Source organism: Bombus vancouverensis, chromosome 5 (genome assembly GCF_051014615.1).
Source record: "Bombus vancouverensis nearcticus chromosome 5, iyBomVanc1_principal, whole genome shotgun sequence".
Classification (NCBI taxonomy): Eukaryota; Metazoa; Arthropoda; class Insecta; order Hymenoptera; family Apidae; genus Bombus; species Bombus vancouverensis.
Genome location: NC_134915.1, coordinates 16,265,713 through 16,285,665, shown reverse-complemented (window position 1 = coordinate 16,285,665; position 19,953 = coordinate 16,265,713). Strand labels below are relative to the sequence as shown.

Here is a 19,953-nt window from a genome sequence, read left to right as displayed (position 1 = left end):
AATTAATTTCTCTATTAGCCGTAATAAATGACAAAAATAACGAGTAACAAAGCTTGTCGCCTTTGACGATGAAATTTCACAACTGACATTACGGCACGTCCGATATTCATCGATATTTTTTTGTAACACTGCAAGTACGTAATACCAAAATCGCATAGAACGAAGATCACACTTTCAGCCAGATCCAGGCTAACGCGATAATACGTTTAACATCAATCATCATTATCTTACTTATACGCGAGGCAACGTGATTACGTTCAAATTATATCGTATACATATATTCAGTGGGATTACATCGCGCGGCACAATTTTCATCCGAGTAAATATAAAATGAAATTACTCTCGGAGCAGAAAGAAAGAGGAAAACAATTCGAATAAGCAACGATGGTATTCGGCTATTTTTAAAAGACGCTTAATGCGAAGCATCCTGTAATCCTGCGAGTTTCTGTTCTAATTAAATCAGCGTTTCCAGCGGCCGATTCAATGTTCCGAGACAAAATCGGAATGGCTGACGAGTAATCAGTCCGTAATTTGAAAGTTCACGGTAGAGCGCGATCCAAAGTCTGACAGAACGGCGCAGATTTGCGGGATCAGACCTTTGATTTCCGCTTCGCTCTACGAAATATGAACATCGAACGGAAAAGCGATACGTGATATGCCCGTAATTCGCGTACGTAGCAGCGGAGACGATTATCTGAATTCGAGGGGAAAAGAAATTTTCTATGACAATTGTTTGCCAGCGTGTGATACGCCGAACGCTAATGGCAATTCGCACGACCTACATTCTACGTTCCATGATCTTCGAATAACGCTCGTTAAAATTGATAAAACTTAAACTCTCGTAGGATCGGCTCGCGTCCGTCGAATTATTCCTGGCGATAAGTAATCAACGGTGATTTTGAATTTGTACGAGTGGAAGGACGACAATTTTGGCTACTAAAATTAAAATTACGTTGCTCGTAATCCAGCGCCTGCTGCGAATCTGGCCGAAGGGAAACCGGGTCGAGGAGCTCGATAAATAAAGGTACCTATACCTTGGTAAGTTCTCCGACTTTAATTCCACTTAATTATTCACGCGTATCTGCGAAGAAGGAAGGAAGGATTTACAATTCGCTGTGAATTAAGAGGTCGCGAGCACACAGAGAGACAATTTTGTCGAAGACGATTTAAAACGGTTCTATATGCTGGTGAGACAGCGTGGACTCGCTATCGACGACATAATCGACCGTTTCGCAAATTATAGCAGGTCGTTAACGAACTGAAATTGTTTGAAACTAGTGGTAGAATTATTGTTTCCTGCGTGAAAGTAATAACAGTGATGGTTATCGTTGATCGCTCTTCAATATCGACAATTTTATTGTAATATTTAAAACGTAGCGAATTATTGGTCTTTTTACTACCTGTAACGTATTACCGAATTTTAATTAAAACCGGACAATCAGAGAATCGATTTTCGCCTGGTAATAATTTCATATAATTGCATGTGTGCGAACGATTATGTAATTATTTCCGCGATATCGGAAGCAATTTCCTCCAAGTTATTTATATGATCGCCGATTAACTGTAAGACCAGTTCTACGTTTTAACATTTCGCGTATATCGTTATCACGTTGTAACGTCGTTGTAAATCTCTTAATGAAATTTATGTATCTCTAATGAAAAGAGACGTCTTCCCTTCTTCACTGCTTAATTGCTTTTGCGATTTAAAATAAAAAAGAAAATGAGAAAAGAAAGAAGCGATACCAATGCGTACTGCAACGATAATTGCAGCGTTTTTATCGTTAAGAATTCCATCGGAAGACCATCGTCGTTCGATTCGTTCGAACGAGCAGGAATAAAATCTAGGTAATAGGTCATCGTTATTGGTTACCCTTTTGATGGACGAGACTTATTAAAACTTCGATGAGATTGGTTTCTTTCGAGACTCGAGGAGACGGCGTAATCAGTGCGTGTAACCGTGCCACGGAACAAAATTAAACTTCTTCTCTGTTAGTCACGTTGCGATCGCCCCTTTTCCGTTCCAACGAACTGTTGATATCTTTTCTCTTTTCACGGAAGCTTTTGCGAGGGCAAAAAGCAATAAAATACATATAATAACAGAATCGTTCGCGATCAACAACAGTATTTCTCTTGACTGTAGCTCGATCACGACAATACGATGAACAGTGCTATATCACTGGAGAATGACGCAACAATATTCCACGAACGTACATGTAAATGGTAATGTCGTTCTCTAATTATGTCAAACGATGTGATATCTGTCGTTTATCAATAGAAATGATATTTATATGAATTATGAATTATCTTTCTGACACAGTCTGCTATAGCGTGAGAAAATATCTCGCGTGCTAAACTAAAGAGAAAGCTTCTGGATTTCTTATTATTATTTAAATGACGTTTCTTCGTCAACGTCAAATGAATATGACGTGCTAGTAATGCAATAGTGCACAAGCCTATAATGCGTGAATAATAGAGTATTCCAGGTATATTATAGTACAGTGAATAGCGGTTTGCCGTGCATAGTATACTGGTATCTCGGACGTTACACCGAGCTGCATTAATTCCTCTCAACCCTCAATTTCATCCGATGGGATTGGATACGAGATAAAACGTACTCACAGTCATTTAGTTTGATAAATGATCCGAGAGAACAGCGTGCATTAGGTAGCTTCCGCGGATGTTCTTCTTTTATTTTCGTTCTTCGGTTCCTCTAACAATATGTAACAACAATGAGAACAATTGGTCGAGCCACGAGAAAGAAGATACTTAAATATCTCGTTTATTTCTTACGATTAGACGGACACACAGAATAAGTTGTTCGTCGTGTTCGTAAAAATGTGAATTTGCAAAAGCAGGTTCCAGAGTTTCCCGTTTGAACTTTGTGCGAATCACAATTACGTACAAAGTTTTATTCGTATCTATTTTTATCTCACCGTGTAGGCAAATCTATTGAAATAAAAGGTAGAAAAATGGAAACAGAGTTTGAGGAATTATAAAACAGATAGAAAAATTCTATTTCTATTCGTTTCGATTCTGTGATAGAGCTTTTATCGTTTCTATCGTGACAGAATATAACGCGATCGATATACTAATTATACCTTTCTATGTTTCTAAAAACTGTTACAACTGTTGAACAAGTAAAAAATAGTTTTTGCACCTACGCACGTGTCGTATGAATCTCCATTAAAAAGTCATGGAATATCGATTAGACGTCTGTACAGTGTTTCTAGTAGGTTCTATGGCGATTGCTGGCAGCTGATTCTATTCGTATTTCGGATTTATTATTATACAACGCAAAGAACTACGATTAAGTATATTTAGGAATAACATGATTCTAAGTACGAGGCTAATTTTCCAATTATATTTTTTTCCTCGTTAGAGTTAATTATTAGCTCCACCGTCGTTCTCGCTTCTTCTTCGCTTCGTATCTCCTCAGATGTCTCCTTCTTTTTCAACTGTTCGTTCATAAAGATCGTGTAACGCGCAAAAGGTGCAAAAATTACATCGGCTAGTAGAACGAAATATTCCATAGCTATGTATATTCTAACAATACCTATTGAAATGTAACGTTCATCTGGGGCTGTACAGACTCGAGGAAGGCAGCAGTGTTAAGTACGATAACACTGAATTTCAAGAACCAACGAATAAAACTTGGAAATTTGAAGGCGAAATGATGCACAGGCTGCTGCTCACACTATGCAAAAGTGTATGAAATATCCAAAATGGAGCAACCGTTACGATATTTAATAAAAGCTAATGTAATTCTTCTGCCATATAACTCTATGAGACTCACTCGGAGTTAAAAAGAAAAGAACGAAATAGATCCGAATTTCGGCTTCATCTTTTCATTTACATTCATAGAAATATGAAATTGCATAAAAATCTACGGATAATCGCCCGAGCTATCATTCTTATCGAAACTGTTTAGCGTATAGTCTCTTATAATTGCTCTACAAATCTCATATATCGATATCGTAATATCGTGGAAATTAAGATATAAATTTTTTCCCGATTACTTACAATTTATTAATATTGAATTGAATACACAGGTGTTAATTGGACAGAAAACGATGTTTGTTTAACTGAAACTAAATGCGATACTCGTATCTATATCAAATAACTTTACAGTTATTTGGCAACTCTCGTCACAACGAATCTAACACACACACACTCTCTCTCTAGCAACTCGATCAATTCTCTCAACTTTACTCTCCGACGTCTCGATCAACTCTCTCAACTCTACTCTTCGATGTCTCGATCAACTCTGACTCTCGCAATGTACACACTTTTCGACTCGCATACTCTGACCTCTCGGTCGTCCCTCCTTGAAACACGGAACCGTCCTGCTGTTCTAACGTTGTTTGTTGTTTTTCTCATATCTTTGTAAGAACTAGGTCACATAGACGCTCTTAAATGTAAACGAACCACAAAAAGACGACGTACACGGTTTTTTCTAATTTCAACCGACCTCTAATGTAAATTACTTTACGATATTACAATATAAAATATATTCGAAGTGAACGAACAGCTAAATAAGAGCAAAATGAATAAAACAGCAGAATATTGCAAATGAAAAAAGAGATTTTTTTTTAAAGAAAATTCTGGAAGATAAACTAAAAAAAATTTTTTAAATTCTTTTTTTTTACGTGGAGGAAAATCTTCATAGACACACCTTGCCACTCCATTTCTGACTCGGAACAGAAAACACGAGGACACAAGGTAGTGCCGGATTTTTACCGGTTAAAAAACCTCCACGGATGGGACGACACAGTTAACAGCATGGAAAGCCCGGTCTGTCACCTGGTTTCGTCTATATAAACAGTGCTTCGCTCAAACTACCAAACAAACTTTGGAAGGTTAGAATAGGCCCCCGCCCCGAAGCACCTTTTTGCCCCTTTTCCACGGTTGTATTATGGTACTTTCGGAAGAAACTTAAGTAATATCAGACACAACATCCAGGAACAGCGAGATTCGAACCCGCGACGCATTGCTATCCAATCGGAGCTCAACGAGCGTAGCTGTCTGCCCCATCGACGTACTCAACATCGGCTGTCGAATATATCTACAGATATAACGTATACAGCATGGGCAGTTCAACTTTTTTTATTTTGGTAGACTTTTTACAATCAATTCTCATTGAGAATTATAAGTAAATTAGTTCAACTTGAAAAACTGAAATACCGCGAGAAGCATGAACGATAGGAAGAATGTTTCGGAGAAAAATTGTACGATATCGAGGACGACACTGTATGATCTTGTCTATTTGAGCTTTTGATAATCTTGAAAGACGGTGCAAATTTGTCAACGCGAATCTCCGTACTTTCTGTCAGGTATTCGATCTACGTGTTCTAATACTTTTCATTATAGAGAGCAGAAAAATGCATCGATCGGCGAGTAAGAGAATATATAGATCTATTTGAAAAAATGGGGATGATTTTAACACTTAGCCAACCGAATAGGGAGATCTCCCCTCTGTGAAGAATTACGCTGCGCGTCCGAACGAGGAGATCTCCCTTTTCGATTTTAGCAACGCGTTTTCCTTTCTTTTATTGTTATTATCAGTTATTGTTTACCTGGAATTGTCGCCAATTAATTGCGCCACTTTTTCTACTTTTATAAAGTACAGTATATGATAAAATACACGACTCTGGTTGTGTTAAAATTAATTAAAAAGTTACACTACCAGTTATGACTAAATAAAGTTATAATCGAACGATACCACGGTGTAAAAAAATATTAAAATGCATTATGAATTTTTAATTTCACCTTCAAGTCGTCGTACTTATCTTTGGTCGTCTTTAATGTTTTTGATTTTATCTATATTTTTGTATACTTTTAATTTGATGTTTCGTATAAACAATATGTGAAATCGTTAAATCAAATCATTACCGCAAAATATAATTAGACTTCTTTGTTTTTTAAGTAGTGAACATTAACCCTCGATGGACAACGTATAGGTTGGCTTATCCGAACGCTGTGGAAGCGTTTACCTCGCTGTGGCACGCGCGGTTGGCTAAGTGTTAACATCGAAACTCGAAACATCGGTACTTTCAAAATGACCACATATTTCGAAACGTACATCGTTCGAAACCGTTTAATTTTGCTAATGAAATTATTTTCTATCTCGTGCCGTTTCGAAGCTGTAGCTTGTTTCAGTTGCACGGGATAACCTGTACATTAGGTGTACCGTAAATTACGTTCGTTTTTCAAGTAAAGGAAACTAATAATTTTGATGAATAATTCTAACACGCAATCCTTGCGTAGTAAGTCACCGCAAATATGACGTTTTCATTAATTACGGAAAACATTAATTACCGTTCTTACAAAATTGTTAGAAAAACTAACGCGTTGCGTGAAACGATTAGAAGAATTCTTTAAAAAAGAAAAAAAAAATCAGCTCCAACCTCGCCGTTTTCGAATAAAAATAGCGTGAAATATGCAATAGCGGTAATTTCGCTATCGAAAATGCCATTTATCGCAGTGCCAAGTCGCCGTTCTCTTCATTTCTGAATAGTTTGTTAGTGTGCGCGCGCAGGAAGTACAGACACCCAAGAAATTTCTTCCTCCGGCAAGAATCTCGTGTTTTACTTTTCAGGCGTATCGTCGTTATTGTCGCGCTATGAATACCTTAGGAACGTAACGCGTGATCAACGAAATATTTACATATAACGATCTTTATACGTATAGACGGCACGTAAATAAATATAAAAGTAAAAAAAAAAAAAAAAGAGAGAGAGAGAAAACGATGGAAGGGAAGAATCCTTGTGGTATCAACGAACCCTTCGAGCCGCTTGAACGATTATTATCAAAGTTCCTCCGTACGACGTCTCGAACACGCACAGACTCAACCAGGCAAATTCGATGTAATCGTCATCCATTCATGTACCTATGTGCACGTTGACATGCGATAGGTGTAAATGATTTACGGGAATAGCTTCGGACAGAACACTCCGTAATCAGATCAATCTAATCGGATCAGCCGTCCTACGTGTTCGTAGTTATCTTATCGTTCAACAATCCCGATTTGGTCGCGTGCAAGGCGAATCGTCCTCTTTGAACTCCGTTCCCGGATAATTGCTCGCTAAACCCTGGCTGCTCGTTGACACTTTTAACTTCAACCTTTCGCGATGTATTAATAACGGGCAATTTGCGCGGCCACGTTTAATATTGTTTTTTTTACACATCCATTACTAAGCTCACTCTCATTTTTTTTTTTAAGTACGTTTCAACGTAACATTCATTGCACGCGCAATTATTCATGCTGACATATTCGGACACCCACACTGTGTTCAGGTTTGTTGATTCGTATGAGATTTGCTGGATATTTAAATATCTCGTTGATTGCGCTACGTCTATCGCAGCTTGAACATACGCAAACAATTTCTACGTAAACGTTTGACCCTTCGAATTCGGGCAATTCCGGCAAAAGCAAGATTTTTCGGAAACAATTTATTCGTAGCGATATTTGTTAATTTGATATGTAGCGGCACTCGGCAACAACGTGTATCGCCGAAGCGAAGTGCCTAATGAGTCATCAATATCCTAACGGTTCCAGGTTGTGAATTTTCGGGGTCATCTCCCTTTTTCCGTCAAACTCATACACCGTTGTTTGACCGTACGTAAGTCAACAGCAATTAGCAAGTTCGTTAGTGCAGAGGTCCTTTGTTGTCCGCGTATGTGTCACGTAAAGTTTGTACTTGGATTGTAGTAAGAAGGCTGAGTCGTAACCCAACTACTAATTTTCCTTTATAAAATTTTATTATAAATGTTAACGCTTACAAAATAATACCGAACCGGAGAAAAGGGGCTGTATGAGTATAGCAACTAGAAGAAGAATAAAAACTGCCCGACCTGGGTGAAGTCTCGGTTTATATACGTTTTGGTTTTAGGATGTTGAGGGATTAGGTGTAGGTTATGGCGTGGAGAAGTGTCCGAAGGTCGGGGTTCGATGTCTTATCTATGGTGTGGACTAAGGTGTGTCATAGCTTCTGTGTAGCCGATGATGCGTCGAAGGTCAGGGGTCGAAGCCTTTATCTATGATGTGGACTAAGGTGTGTCATAGCTTCTGTGTAGGCTATGATGACAAGGTGGTGATGTGTCCAAAGGAGTCCAAAGCTCGGGGTTGCTATCTCATGGTTGAAATGAGATTGATATCGCATATGCGTGCAGTTCCTACACCGAAAAGTTTCTTCAAGTTCTTGAAAGTCTTACAAGTTCAACAAGGAACATTCTCGTCTGTCCCTAAATTCGAGTAGAAAACTCTGCGTTTCTGTTTAACCGTTTAGTGCGACGAGCTGGTTGACATTTAAATTACTTGCTGGGAAAATGTGTCATTCTAACTCGGAAATTTATCTTCCACGAGTGTATTTGGAATCCTCGGTTTAAAAAAGGCGACAGAACTTAGAACACACATGCTCTGTTCCATCTTGTTTTCGAGTTACAACAAACTTTACGTTGGAATAATTCCGTCGAGAGGTGCAAGTATAGTTCAACTAATTTCGCGTGTCTACATATTTAGAAAAAGGAAGCGAATATGTTTCGCGTTGAAGCTTGCATTGTAATTCTGTAAACGCACCTGGTCAATGACGAGACGTAGCCAGTTCTACGTTCGTATGCAAACGGGTCAATTTCGAACGGATCTTGCGAAGAAACAGTTCGTTAAAGAAGAAGTTCGCTATAGCTGGAAAACAAGATGAAACAGGGCATACTTTTATACGAACTTTTTCGTTTTCATGTGGGCGATCCACCGATAAAATAGATTCCCTGTGCTACGAAACTCTAGACACTGTGCGTACAATATCGAACGAAAGAAACTTTATGAAATAAGAGAAAAGAAGAGTGTAATTCTACAAAAACGGTTTACATCTAATGAATACAACGAATGAATATAATACACGGAATACGTAGCTGCTATCAATATGATTCAAATTTTACTAAAATTCATAGCGTACGTAATTGAAGGAACGCAATTTTTAAAACTCTGTTTCGTTTGTTACCGTACGCGAAAATGAAATTTTCACAACATAGGCTGCAGTGACCGATTTTGCCATACATTGCATAGTAGCCAGCGTTATTACAGATCACGCTTAATCCCTCCATCAACCATTTCAATAATAGGCACGATATCACAACGTCGACGTTTTAACCAAGATAAGGAGCATCTGGAACTAATTGAAATCCAGATACATATATCTGTATCGTACGCATTAGAGGCCTTGTTAGAGTTTCTAGCCGACCTCGACATTTCCATCGATACAGAAAGGATCTGTAACCTGTCGAAATCCGACAAGGAACGCGATTAATATCCGTTTCCAGCTACGCATGATAAAGACCATTCTCACTGAAATTTGAATCTTATTCGAATTATATGATTCAATTTGGACTTTGATACGTCAGTGGTGCGCAAGCTGTTATCGATCAATTGCATAAAAGAAAGCGGATAATTAGAGCACGAGATATCATGGATTTGTGGGAAATTTGAATGTACACGGTATGCAAAAACATGAAAGACACGCAAAGTAACGGAACAAAGTAATTGGTCGAGTAAAACAATTTTTTATCTTATACTATTTTTAAATTGCATTCATAAAACTATGTACTTGCAATTTGTGTAAATGTGTTCACAGTGTATCGATGGTTTTTAGAATTTACCATTATTTATACTATCTTCTCGTACTATAAATAGGCTTATGGAAAGATCGTGTTCGTATAAGTGACCTTGGGAATTTGTATAAAAAAGCGTAATACTGTAAACTTTTGTAGAAAAGCATTGTCCAATACTTTTAGAACAATGAATAGAAAAATTCCTCGGCATTGCAATTGTAAATCAACGGAGGATGTTCTAACAAAAATCTAGCCACTGTATATCTCGACCGTGAACAACAGACAGTATTAAATGGAATTAGAATTGGTCAGGCTAGATTTATATACGCGTATTCGCATTTAATTTCTAAATGTGGCGCAGCAGAGTGCGATATCTTTAATTGCCAAACTTGCCGCCTTAAATATAGTCCCGTACAAAATTCAGGATTAAAGCCAACTCTAAATGAAAATTCTTGCGATAGAGAGGAAGTTTCGAAAGTTCTACGAACACGTTTGACAGGAATTAATGAAGATTTTTTTATTTCTGTCCTTTGTAAACTCTAGGAATACGTTATATTTCATATTTCATATTTTAGATTCAATTAGAATCAAACATACTATAAACACTTATAATCCACGCTAAGATAATTGACTTATAATTCTCAATGAGAACTGATTGTAAAAATTCTACCAAAAAAAAAAAAAAAAAAAAAATTATTTCATATTGACTCATACAGCAATGATATAATTATTATTATGTTTATATTAACGAAGAGGCAAACAGAATTTATGCAGTAATCTAATATTAATAGGTAAAACTGTACAACGTATGCGTGAATATGTAAAGCTGTAAACAATGAATCATATCGTAGAATTTACAACGCGCTCTGCTTTAATTGATTAGCACACCCCAGTCAATAATAGTAGAAAAAAAAGTAGTGTAAGACCTTAAAGCCATAGAGTACTCTCCAAGAGGAATAAAAAAAAATGACTTAATCCATTTATTATTGATCCCAGAATCAATACTTGCAGAGTAAAATAGTGGGGATACTTATAATACGATTATTAATGTTGAATTATAATTAAATTAAAATTACAGTTCTGATATTCGTAATAGGATTATCACTTGTTTATTTATTTACAGACATATTCATCTGTGAGGGTTGTGACAGACTACAGTCGTAATTACGATAATTGTATTTCATAGGTTTATACAATGTTATTGGGTTGGCAACCAAGTGATTGCGGATTTTGTCAATACCACGTAACGACAAAATATTGACAAAATGCGCAATCACTTAGTTGCCAAGCCAATACATTAGGATAGCGTGCTATTGTCTGGTCATAAATACGTACAATGTTTACATTGTATCGTTAACTATATTTTTATACTTATAACGTGTGTCAGACATTGTGAATGTCCCTGCTTCTCCGCTGCTGGGTTAATTAATTGAAGAAATGTTAATTAGTTGCGTTGTTGTCTTTCGACGTGAAAAGTTCGATTAATAGGTGTTTTACAGTAATTTTTCTCTTTGCAAATATTACGCTTGTTCGATTCTTCTTTTGCGATTAGGTGAACACGGGCGAAGTTCGTGTGACCTATTCTTAGCCTTGCGAATATCGACTGATGTTCCCTGTCCAATGAATTTGCAGGACTTTTTTGGAAAATGTCATCTCGAGTTAAACGGATGTTCTTTGTCATATTTGCAATTTTCCACATCCAGTTCCATAGTAATTTGATTTTACTTTCAACGGTAGGGTTGTGATACGAGTTATCATTTAACCGTATTTTAAGAACAATGTACGTTGCGACAATGATTGGAAAATATACGAATGTCAGAGAACGTACATAGAATACGACAGACATGATTCATAATTTCGCAAATATGCGAGAGAAAGGTCGGATTGGAATAGAAGGAAGACGCATCAAATATAGTTTGCGAAAAGGGGAATAAAATTGTTCATCTCGCTATGCTTCTCCTACGTTCTATCGTAGTAATTTTTCTTTGTCACGATAATACGGTATCATCAATATTAATATGTTTGCATTTAAGTCACTTGTACTCGCCGGTCAACCATTTGCACGAAAAGATAGCAACTGCATGTTTCACGCTGATTAGTTCTCTTGCGTCTCTTGCGTCAATTAACGCGATGAATGATTTTTTTAAAAACAGTATATCCAGTTTTATCATTTGCAAACAATAGGATTATACGTCTCGATATTCAGAATTTTCTTCTTTATCACATCTTTCTTATCGCTTCTTTATCACTGCGTCAGTTTTGCATCATCGTCAGATAATTTTACTTAAGAGAACCAGCGACGCACGGGGGTTAAGTATTTTTTATTTTTTTCTACGAAATCTTCGTTGATCTATCAACTTTCCAAAATCTCTCTTTTTTTACTAGGAAATATTTTTTTACTTTAAGCGTCGTTTTAAAACTGAAAATTCTGTCCTTCGTTGTTGGTCGTTTAATTTTTAGATGTACAAACACATCTGTTAGCAGAATTCATAGTACTTCGTTATAAAGAAAGTTACAGTCGTTGCAATAGCAGATTCTTTTCTTCTCCATTGTTATAGTTGTAGGTTTAGACAGCTCTATGGCGTGTTCAACGAGACGAGGTAGTAAATTATCAAACAAAATATTATTACAGCTATAGCAATCAAATTTTGTTTATGTTTAGTACCTCGTCTCGTTGGATAGATTACAAGTTCAGACGTAAATAGGCGTGATGATACGAAAGTGGAGGATAAGTATGTTTGAGTACATTAGATACGTTAAGTAAGTATACTATGTCATGTGTCTATTTCTTCACAGCGAGGTCAAAATTAAACAAATATTGGGTCGGCAACTAAGTGATTGCGGATTTTGTCCATACCACCTAATGAAAAAATCCGCAATCACTTACTTGCCAACCCAATAAATACACCTGTGTTCACGAGTCAACGCTGAATTTCATTTTATTTGCTAGAATTTTACAATCAATTCTCATTGAGAATTATAAGTCAATTATTCTGGCGTGGTACTATAACTTGGATAATAAGTGTTTATAGTATGTTTGATTCTAGTTGAATCTAATGTTTAAATCTAAAGGGTAATATCTTTTTAGCCAGCGGAAAAGTAATTGAGTAACTAATGGGTTTTGGTGGTTGTTAACTCTTATGTTACATCTGTTACTGAATTTGCATATTTCTTCTTTAACTGTGGGTATCTTAAGGTCGCGATGTATCGTTTCGTTGGTAACATACCAAGGTGCATCTATTAAGGATCTTAGAGTTTTTGATTGGAATCGTTGAAGAATTTCTACGTTGGAATTACTCGCTGTTCCCCATAGTTGGATCCCATATTGGCTTTATATAAATACTGAATGAAATTTGAAATTTGCATACTAACGATTTCCTTATTATGAAAGGGCCTACGTCATGAAATAAAAATACCATTTATTATTATATCAATCGTTTCTAATTTAAAGAATAAGTAAATCAAATCGTATCGTCAAAAATCTTAACGAAATAACTTATATCCCGTTTCCATCAGCCGCGTGCGGATATCACCGCGTGAACTGGCCGTGGCACTCTGTCGATTACCTTTTGTTTCAATACTTTTACTGTGATCGTCGTTCAACTTCCTCCTAATAGTTGCCGTAACTGTTTTCTCCACTTTGCCTATTCTGGCCTTATTCTTCTGTCTATCATAATTCGTCATATAATTTTTCATATCCATTTTTAAATGTTCATTCAATTTATACACGTGGACATTTAAATTTCGTATTCGGGTATCATCGTAAAACAGCGTTATATGGCAAAATTAAGCGATGAACTCGAGCCAGAAAATTGTATTCACGTTGTATTGTTACAATGTGATTTATGGTCGGTGGTGTACGTACAATAACAATACTTTATTGTATATCGGACATCGCGTCTGTTACAAGGAAGATTTTTGGCACAGCAGATCGATTTGCACGGTATAATTCAATGAAAGGTTTGTTAGAGATCAATAAATCGTTAAAGATGAAAAATTTCGTACGTTGCAACCTAATGTAAATTCTCGAAGTCTCGAAAGCTTATTTGGTAATATTATTATTTTCCTTAATTTTCAAACTCTGCTAAAAATTATCAGTGACAATATGTAGATAAAAGTGTTGGTATTCTCAGCTGGATATCAAATTTACAAAATCTTATTTTTCAATGGAATACTTTACCCTTTGGATCTTAAACGAAACTCGTGAATGACAGTAGACGAAAACATTCGTATTCTCACCTGGGTATCAACTTATCCTCGAGCATGCTGGGCAAATCGTCCGAGTCTTCGTTAAGAGCGGCGAAGAAGTCTTGAAAATTGTCTGGAAAACTACTTGGCGGGCAACTATTCATGGAAATCCGATCAAGAAGCTCCGTGGAATTTTCCTTGACAGCTTCATGATGTCCCGACACGGTTGATGTTGCCATATAGTACACCACTCGGTCTTTTAAGAAATCGTAACAATTTAACTCGCGTCTTCTCTACACATTTTTCTCCATCTCTCGTTCATTCGTTGTCTCGTTAAAATTCGCCACGAAATCGCGAAACTCTTCGAGTCTCAAATAAAAAAACAAAAGAAAACTCCCCGAAAAGGAAAGAAACGAAAAATTTGTGAAAATCACCGTTCTCTGTCTTTCGTTCGACTCTACAGCGACGAAAACGGCAAAATCTTTGCGATCTTAGATAGAAATTCTAACTGCAGAAAAAAAAGAAGACAAGACAAGAAAAGGCTGAGAAGTTCAAAGCGTTCGCTTTTGACCAGATCTTCCGATCTTTGCGCTGACGAAACGCGGAGACGAACGTAGAAAGTTGTTGAAACTGTCGCGATATTCGACGTTCGCCAAAGACGTTTTTATAAAATGTGAAAAGTCAGCGGTTCTTCTTTGGATACACTGTATCTAAACGCGTAGGAAGATCAAGGGATCGCGGTACAGAGGGTGAAGCTTCTCACGTGGATGGAGAAGAACTTTCATACGAAATCTTGGCGTTGTTTCTCATCGACTAACACGTGGGATCACGACCCGAAGATGCGTGACACGAAGATGAAATTTTCGTTTTTCACGGACGAAGTAATCTCACGATGATTGTCGAAAGATGAACCGAGCGACGATCGTTCAACCCCCGACGAGAACTTGGTGAAAACTGAAGCTCGCATGATTGTTGCGCGCCGTTCTAGCTTCGCCAAGTGCACGCGGCTTGCGCAAGCGTGACTCACCCCGAAAGCTCCCCCGAAACGAGGCGAAGCGATAACTCGGTGAAACTGACCATTCGCTGTAGCTTCCGCGACTATTTTCTAGCTCTGTGCGTCTATTATGTACGCGGTGTCTGCTTTTTGACAAATTAATTCCGAATGCGTCGAGGTAGCTGTTGAATTTAAGAGAATTTCACGTATCAACGACTCGTCGCGCAAATAACCTACGTCCGCTTTTAGCGTTTCAGCGTGGAAAACGGCTTTAAAAATTCGATCTTACGTATCTCGTAATTAAACACACGCTTTTCGCATTCTATTTGTCTAACGTTATTATAAAATTGGCCGCGAACTGTGCATCGATCTTTCTCAGCAACGTAAAGCAACAAAGATGCATCGCGCTTCTTGAAAACATCTCTATAAACGTTAAATGCAGCAAAGAAAAATGTTAGCATTTCTCAAGTACAGGCGAATGTGATTTTCATACAGCGTCGAAGAAACGTTCGTCAATTCGATTTTGAATATTTTTAAGAATTTGTATGATAAAATTGCTTGGAAATTATTGCAAATTTTCGAACAATCCTAAACGTATCGGAGTCGAAGTTCGGTAGTTTTAGCGTTAAAGTTAAACGATCGACGATCTCGCATAAACCCAGAGACCCTTGCGACATTTGTTAGTTGAAAATAAAGAAGACGCTGTGACAGAGTCAACGACGAAAGTAGACGTGTGGAGTGTTTCTTAGATCACTTTATCCTCGTAGTATCAGCGGGAAACGATGTAAGCGGGGCCGAGAGATGGGACAACTCTGGTTTCAATGAAGAGACTTCTACTTTTCCCCTTTCGTTTCATTATAGCTGGCTTCGTGTCCAAGATAGAATTCATCGGGGGCTAAATTGATCGATGCCTCGACATCGAGCTTCTGTTGTGAATGGAAACTTTTCGAAGAGGACCCTCGCTTTTCTTTTTACGTTTCACACTCGAAGGTGTTGATGTTTACGAGCTGAGGATGTTTCCAAGTGGTTAAATCGATCCGCCGCCATTAGAATTTCGTTGTTTTAGGACGAAAGGAGATCGCGATCGATCGCCGCCTTTTGGCTTAATTCGAAGCTTACGGAGCTCGTAATTCTTATAAATAGATGATGTTTGTTATTGGTATATTGGTGCACTGATGATGTCGGAGTCTTTTAAGAATAACCTTGAGATATTTACGTAATCTGGTTTATGTTGTTCACCCTGTATATAGCAGGATGAGAATAGGAACAGTTGCGCGTATGAGAGACTAAAGTGAACCGATTAGTTTTGACAATTTCTACCGATGATCGGCCAAATTAAGCGGAGCTTTTGCAAATGAAACGTCTTTGCAACGATAGATCTGTTGCAGCGTAGGATGAGATTTTTTTTATTTTTATTTGGAAGAATTTTACAATCAATTCTCATTGAGAATTATAAATAAATCGTGTATAATAGATGATTATCGTATGTTTGATTCTAGCTGAATCTAATGTTTAAATCCAAAGGGTAATGTCTTTTTAGCCAGCGGAAAAGTAATTGAGTAACTAATGGGTTTTGATGGTTGTTAACTCTTATGTTATATCTATTACTGAATTTGCATATTTCTTCTTTAACTGTGGGTATCTTAAGGTCGCCATGTATCGTTTCGTTGGTAACATACCAAGGTGCATCTATTAAGGATCTCAGAGTTTTTGATTGGAATCGTCGAAGAATTTCTATGTTGGAATTACTCGCTGTTCCCCATAGTTGGATCCCATAGGTCCAAACAGGAGGCTGAGATTAATCCACAATTTTTTTCCATACACGTGTCGCGTAACGAGAGGACGATTTCTGGTCAAAAGAAATTTCTAGTACAGGATTTATTTATTCAGAAATATTAGAAATGAAAATTTCCGATGATTTTTATCCTATGTTTATTGATAGATGGATCTATTTACAATGGATTGGAATGGAACTAAATACAGTAATGTGCTATAACTAAGCCAACTGAAATTCATAACTCACAACTAATAGTTTACAACTCATAACAACTCGGCAACTCAACTCTCGGTTAACGACTGATTGTTAATTCGTATTTCTCCGTAAGCTCTTTGTCTTTTCTCGTACCCCCATCACGTACGTATTCCGTAACCGTCCGGACACATCGACGGGCCGCTTAGCCCATTGAATTTTCCCGATCCTTTCGTCCTATCGGCACTTGGGCTTCTCGCATTATTGTTTATAGCTCATCCGACATTTCTTAGGCAATCTGTCCACTAGGATAAAATAAATTTTAATCGGCGATAGATAATTTCTTTATTTATACCTTCAATTAAATTTTGATTCCTGAATTTTAATTGCTTTTTTTCTTTTTTTTTTCTTTTATCAATGTCCTGATGCGTAATATGAGATGCGTGATATAAGAACGCCCGCGATAACAAGGAAGTTACGTATAAGTTTCCAAACAGTATAAACAGGCTGTAAACCTAGAGTAGGTATTAATTAATTAATTCAGTAACTAACGAAGATGTAGTTACTGCTGAAGTGTATAGATTACGTCGTTGGGAGGCTTCCATCTTCGTTCCTTTTATATTCTCCTTCGTAGCACGTACGTCGTAACGCGATGGTAGATTTATCGGAATATAAAATAAATAGCAATTAAGGCTACTGTTGCATCTAAGAATATAGTTATAACAGTTGCAGTCTTCTCGTAAAATTGTTTATACTGAAGATACGGACAAATGAAAATTTTAATAATTACTATTAGAGCTTGTTCGACATAGGAATAATTAATCTTTCTAATCTCTATTTAAATATTCGGCACGTACTGTAATTATAATTCAAATGACACGCTGAAGATAAAAAATGTATAAATAATCGTATCTCGATCTTAATAAAAGTGTAGATTAATTTTCCCAGAAATTACATGTTATTAGTAAATGTAAAAGCAGTTCTCCTACAAAAAAATTAGAATTTCACACGTTAATTTAGAGTGTCGTTCCGGATAAAAACTGTCTAATAAGCATATCGTGGTCTTGGTGCGATAAGAATTATTATTAATTAGCTTTGTAAAAATTGCCATCCTAAGGAAAAAAAGGTCTATAGAGCTACTTCTCATTGCGAGTAGTTTGCAAGGTCGTCTGTTCGAGTGGTTTCGTCTTATACGAAGACCAAAATCCGCCAAATACTAATTATATATTTATTTATATATTTTGGACGATATTATATTGTATCGTTGAAGTCGTACATTTTATATAAAATGTATGTCTTAAAAATAGTGTCACCTTGCGCAAAATAAAATATTTCATTTCGTTTATCGTTTGTAAATGATTCGTACTTGGAATTTCCAATTTCATCTCATTGAATTATTCAGACGGTATTAAAAGCTGCAGTAGCTGAAATCTTAAACCTATTCCATAGCTTATACCGGCGACGCAAGTAAAAGATTTTATCGTTTATTTTAGCATCTGATACGACCTACTCTATTGCAAATTTTACGAAGCACATGATCTTTATCGAAGAACAGAGGCAACCACTTTGATCTTCGCGTGAAACTCTACGAAGCTTCATAGACTTTTTCCACGGCTAGACATAGCCATAACTATCGAATGAAGGTAACAAACTAGCGCCCACATATTTCAGATAGATATCTCCAAATGTTTTGTGACATTACTCGAAACGAGATTACCTCGCCATCTTAAGTTTATGGAGATGAGATTTACCGTAGAACAAAGATTACGAAGTTAAATTGTAACATACGACGAAGTGGCTTGGACAGAAAGAAAATTTTGGACAAATTTGTGGAAAAGTAATTTTTGTTAAATATTAGCTTTCGTTCGAGTATCGCAGCGAGGAACGCGAGATTAAAAATCACGAAATTTCGAAATCTCGTTTCCCTACTATCTGATCCATACGAAGCACAAATATTTAAAGACACAATTTACATTGAAATAGATTTTATGTAACTACGTGTAGCATCGATGCTAAAGAACAATCACCCATGACTATATTAAAAAATATTTTAATTGTTTGTGTGTACGCTTCGAAAATACCCAACTAATCTTCATTGTCACCCCACTGACCTCGCTAAAGAAATAAAATAGTCAAACTCGAAGATGGTATCCCGCTGAGGGTAGCCATCCACATGTTATTTAGCAATTAAGTTAAAAAAAAGTAAAGTACAAATTAAATAATAAAAAAAAATCTTCACTGAAATCTATCTGAGCCCCTACTATTCATACTATGGATATACCATTTAGATAGTATACTTTTTCTGACAATAGTATGATGAGAAGATAATTTGAAGCATCGAATAAAAAATAATAGTAAGAGATCTTCGAACGAAGTACAAAGAGGTTATGTACATTTCGTATTAATTCAAGCATCGAGCAGTAAATAATAAGAAGAAGCCTTAAATAAAAATATTAAAAAAGTTACATAAGTATGGTATTAATCTCCTGGTCATTCTACACGTTCTCCTCAGAGCTTTATAAAAAGACAGCGACAAATTTCTTTCTTACGTTCATAAATCGAGCTCACCAGCAGCTAACACCATCTTTGTGTCAGCAACGTCGAGTGAAGCCCGATAAAAAGGGTTGACGACGAGACACGAGGAGGATTATGAGAGGAGTAAGGAAGAAGAGCGGCAAAGACCTATTCATAGATCAGTGGCCCTTTCGAGAGTTCGACGAGAGAAAGAGGCCCGCTTCTAAGACAATGCTCCTATCTTTAGACGTTACTTAAGACGTCGAAAGAGAAACGCGTGTCAGCGACACCTATCCCGATCAAGATAGAAAGAGAACCGATAACCTGTCAGGACAACCGTTTCCTTTCCCTAACAAACCTTGTATAACCAGGAATTTCGTCGTCTACAAACACAAATGTATTTCTTTTACATTCGGGTATTGCCTTGTCGAGATATCTCGATTATATCTCGTCCGACGAGTCGAATCGATACAGACGTATATGATTGGTGCATTGGGACAATGGCTCGTATTCGCAACCTTTGTATGCCGCGTCATAAATCTGAGAAGTCAAAACAAGTTCTAACCTAACAATGACCTACGTAAATACGCGCCAGCAGCTAAAACTGCTATATGTAAGTCGTACGTAAATATGTACATGTTTACTTACCAGCTAAATGTTTGTTTACCTCTACTGACTCGACTCG

The 19,953-nt window shown here is 37.0% G+C and overlaps 1 protein-coding gene across 2 annotated transcripts in view; it reads right to left on the bottom strand.

Annotated features, from left to right (window-relative positions):
• Positions 1–14,729, bottom strand: part of LOC117158481 (uncharacterized) — an 81,846-nt gene extending 67,117 nt beyond the window's left edge. For both annotated transcript variants that reach the window (XM_033337403.2, XM_076618627.1), the window contains exon 1: positions 13,843–14,729. In XM_033337403.2, the coding sequence (XP_033193294.1) occupies positions 13,843–14,030 (188 nt within the window). In that variant the 5' untranslated portion in view covers positions 14,031–14,729. The remainder of the gene's footprint in view (positions 1–13,842) is intronic.
• Between the last annotated feature and the right edge of the window lie 5,224 nt (positions 14,730–19,953).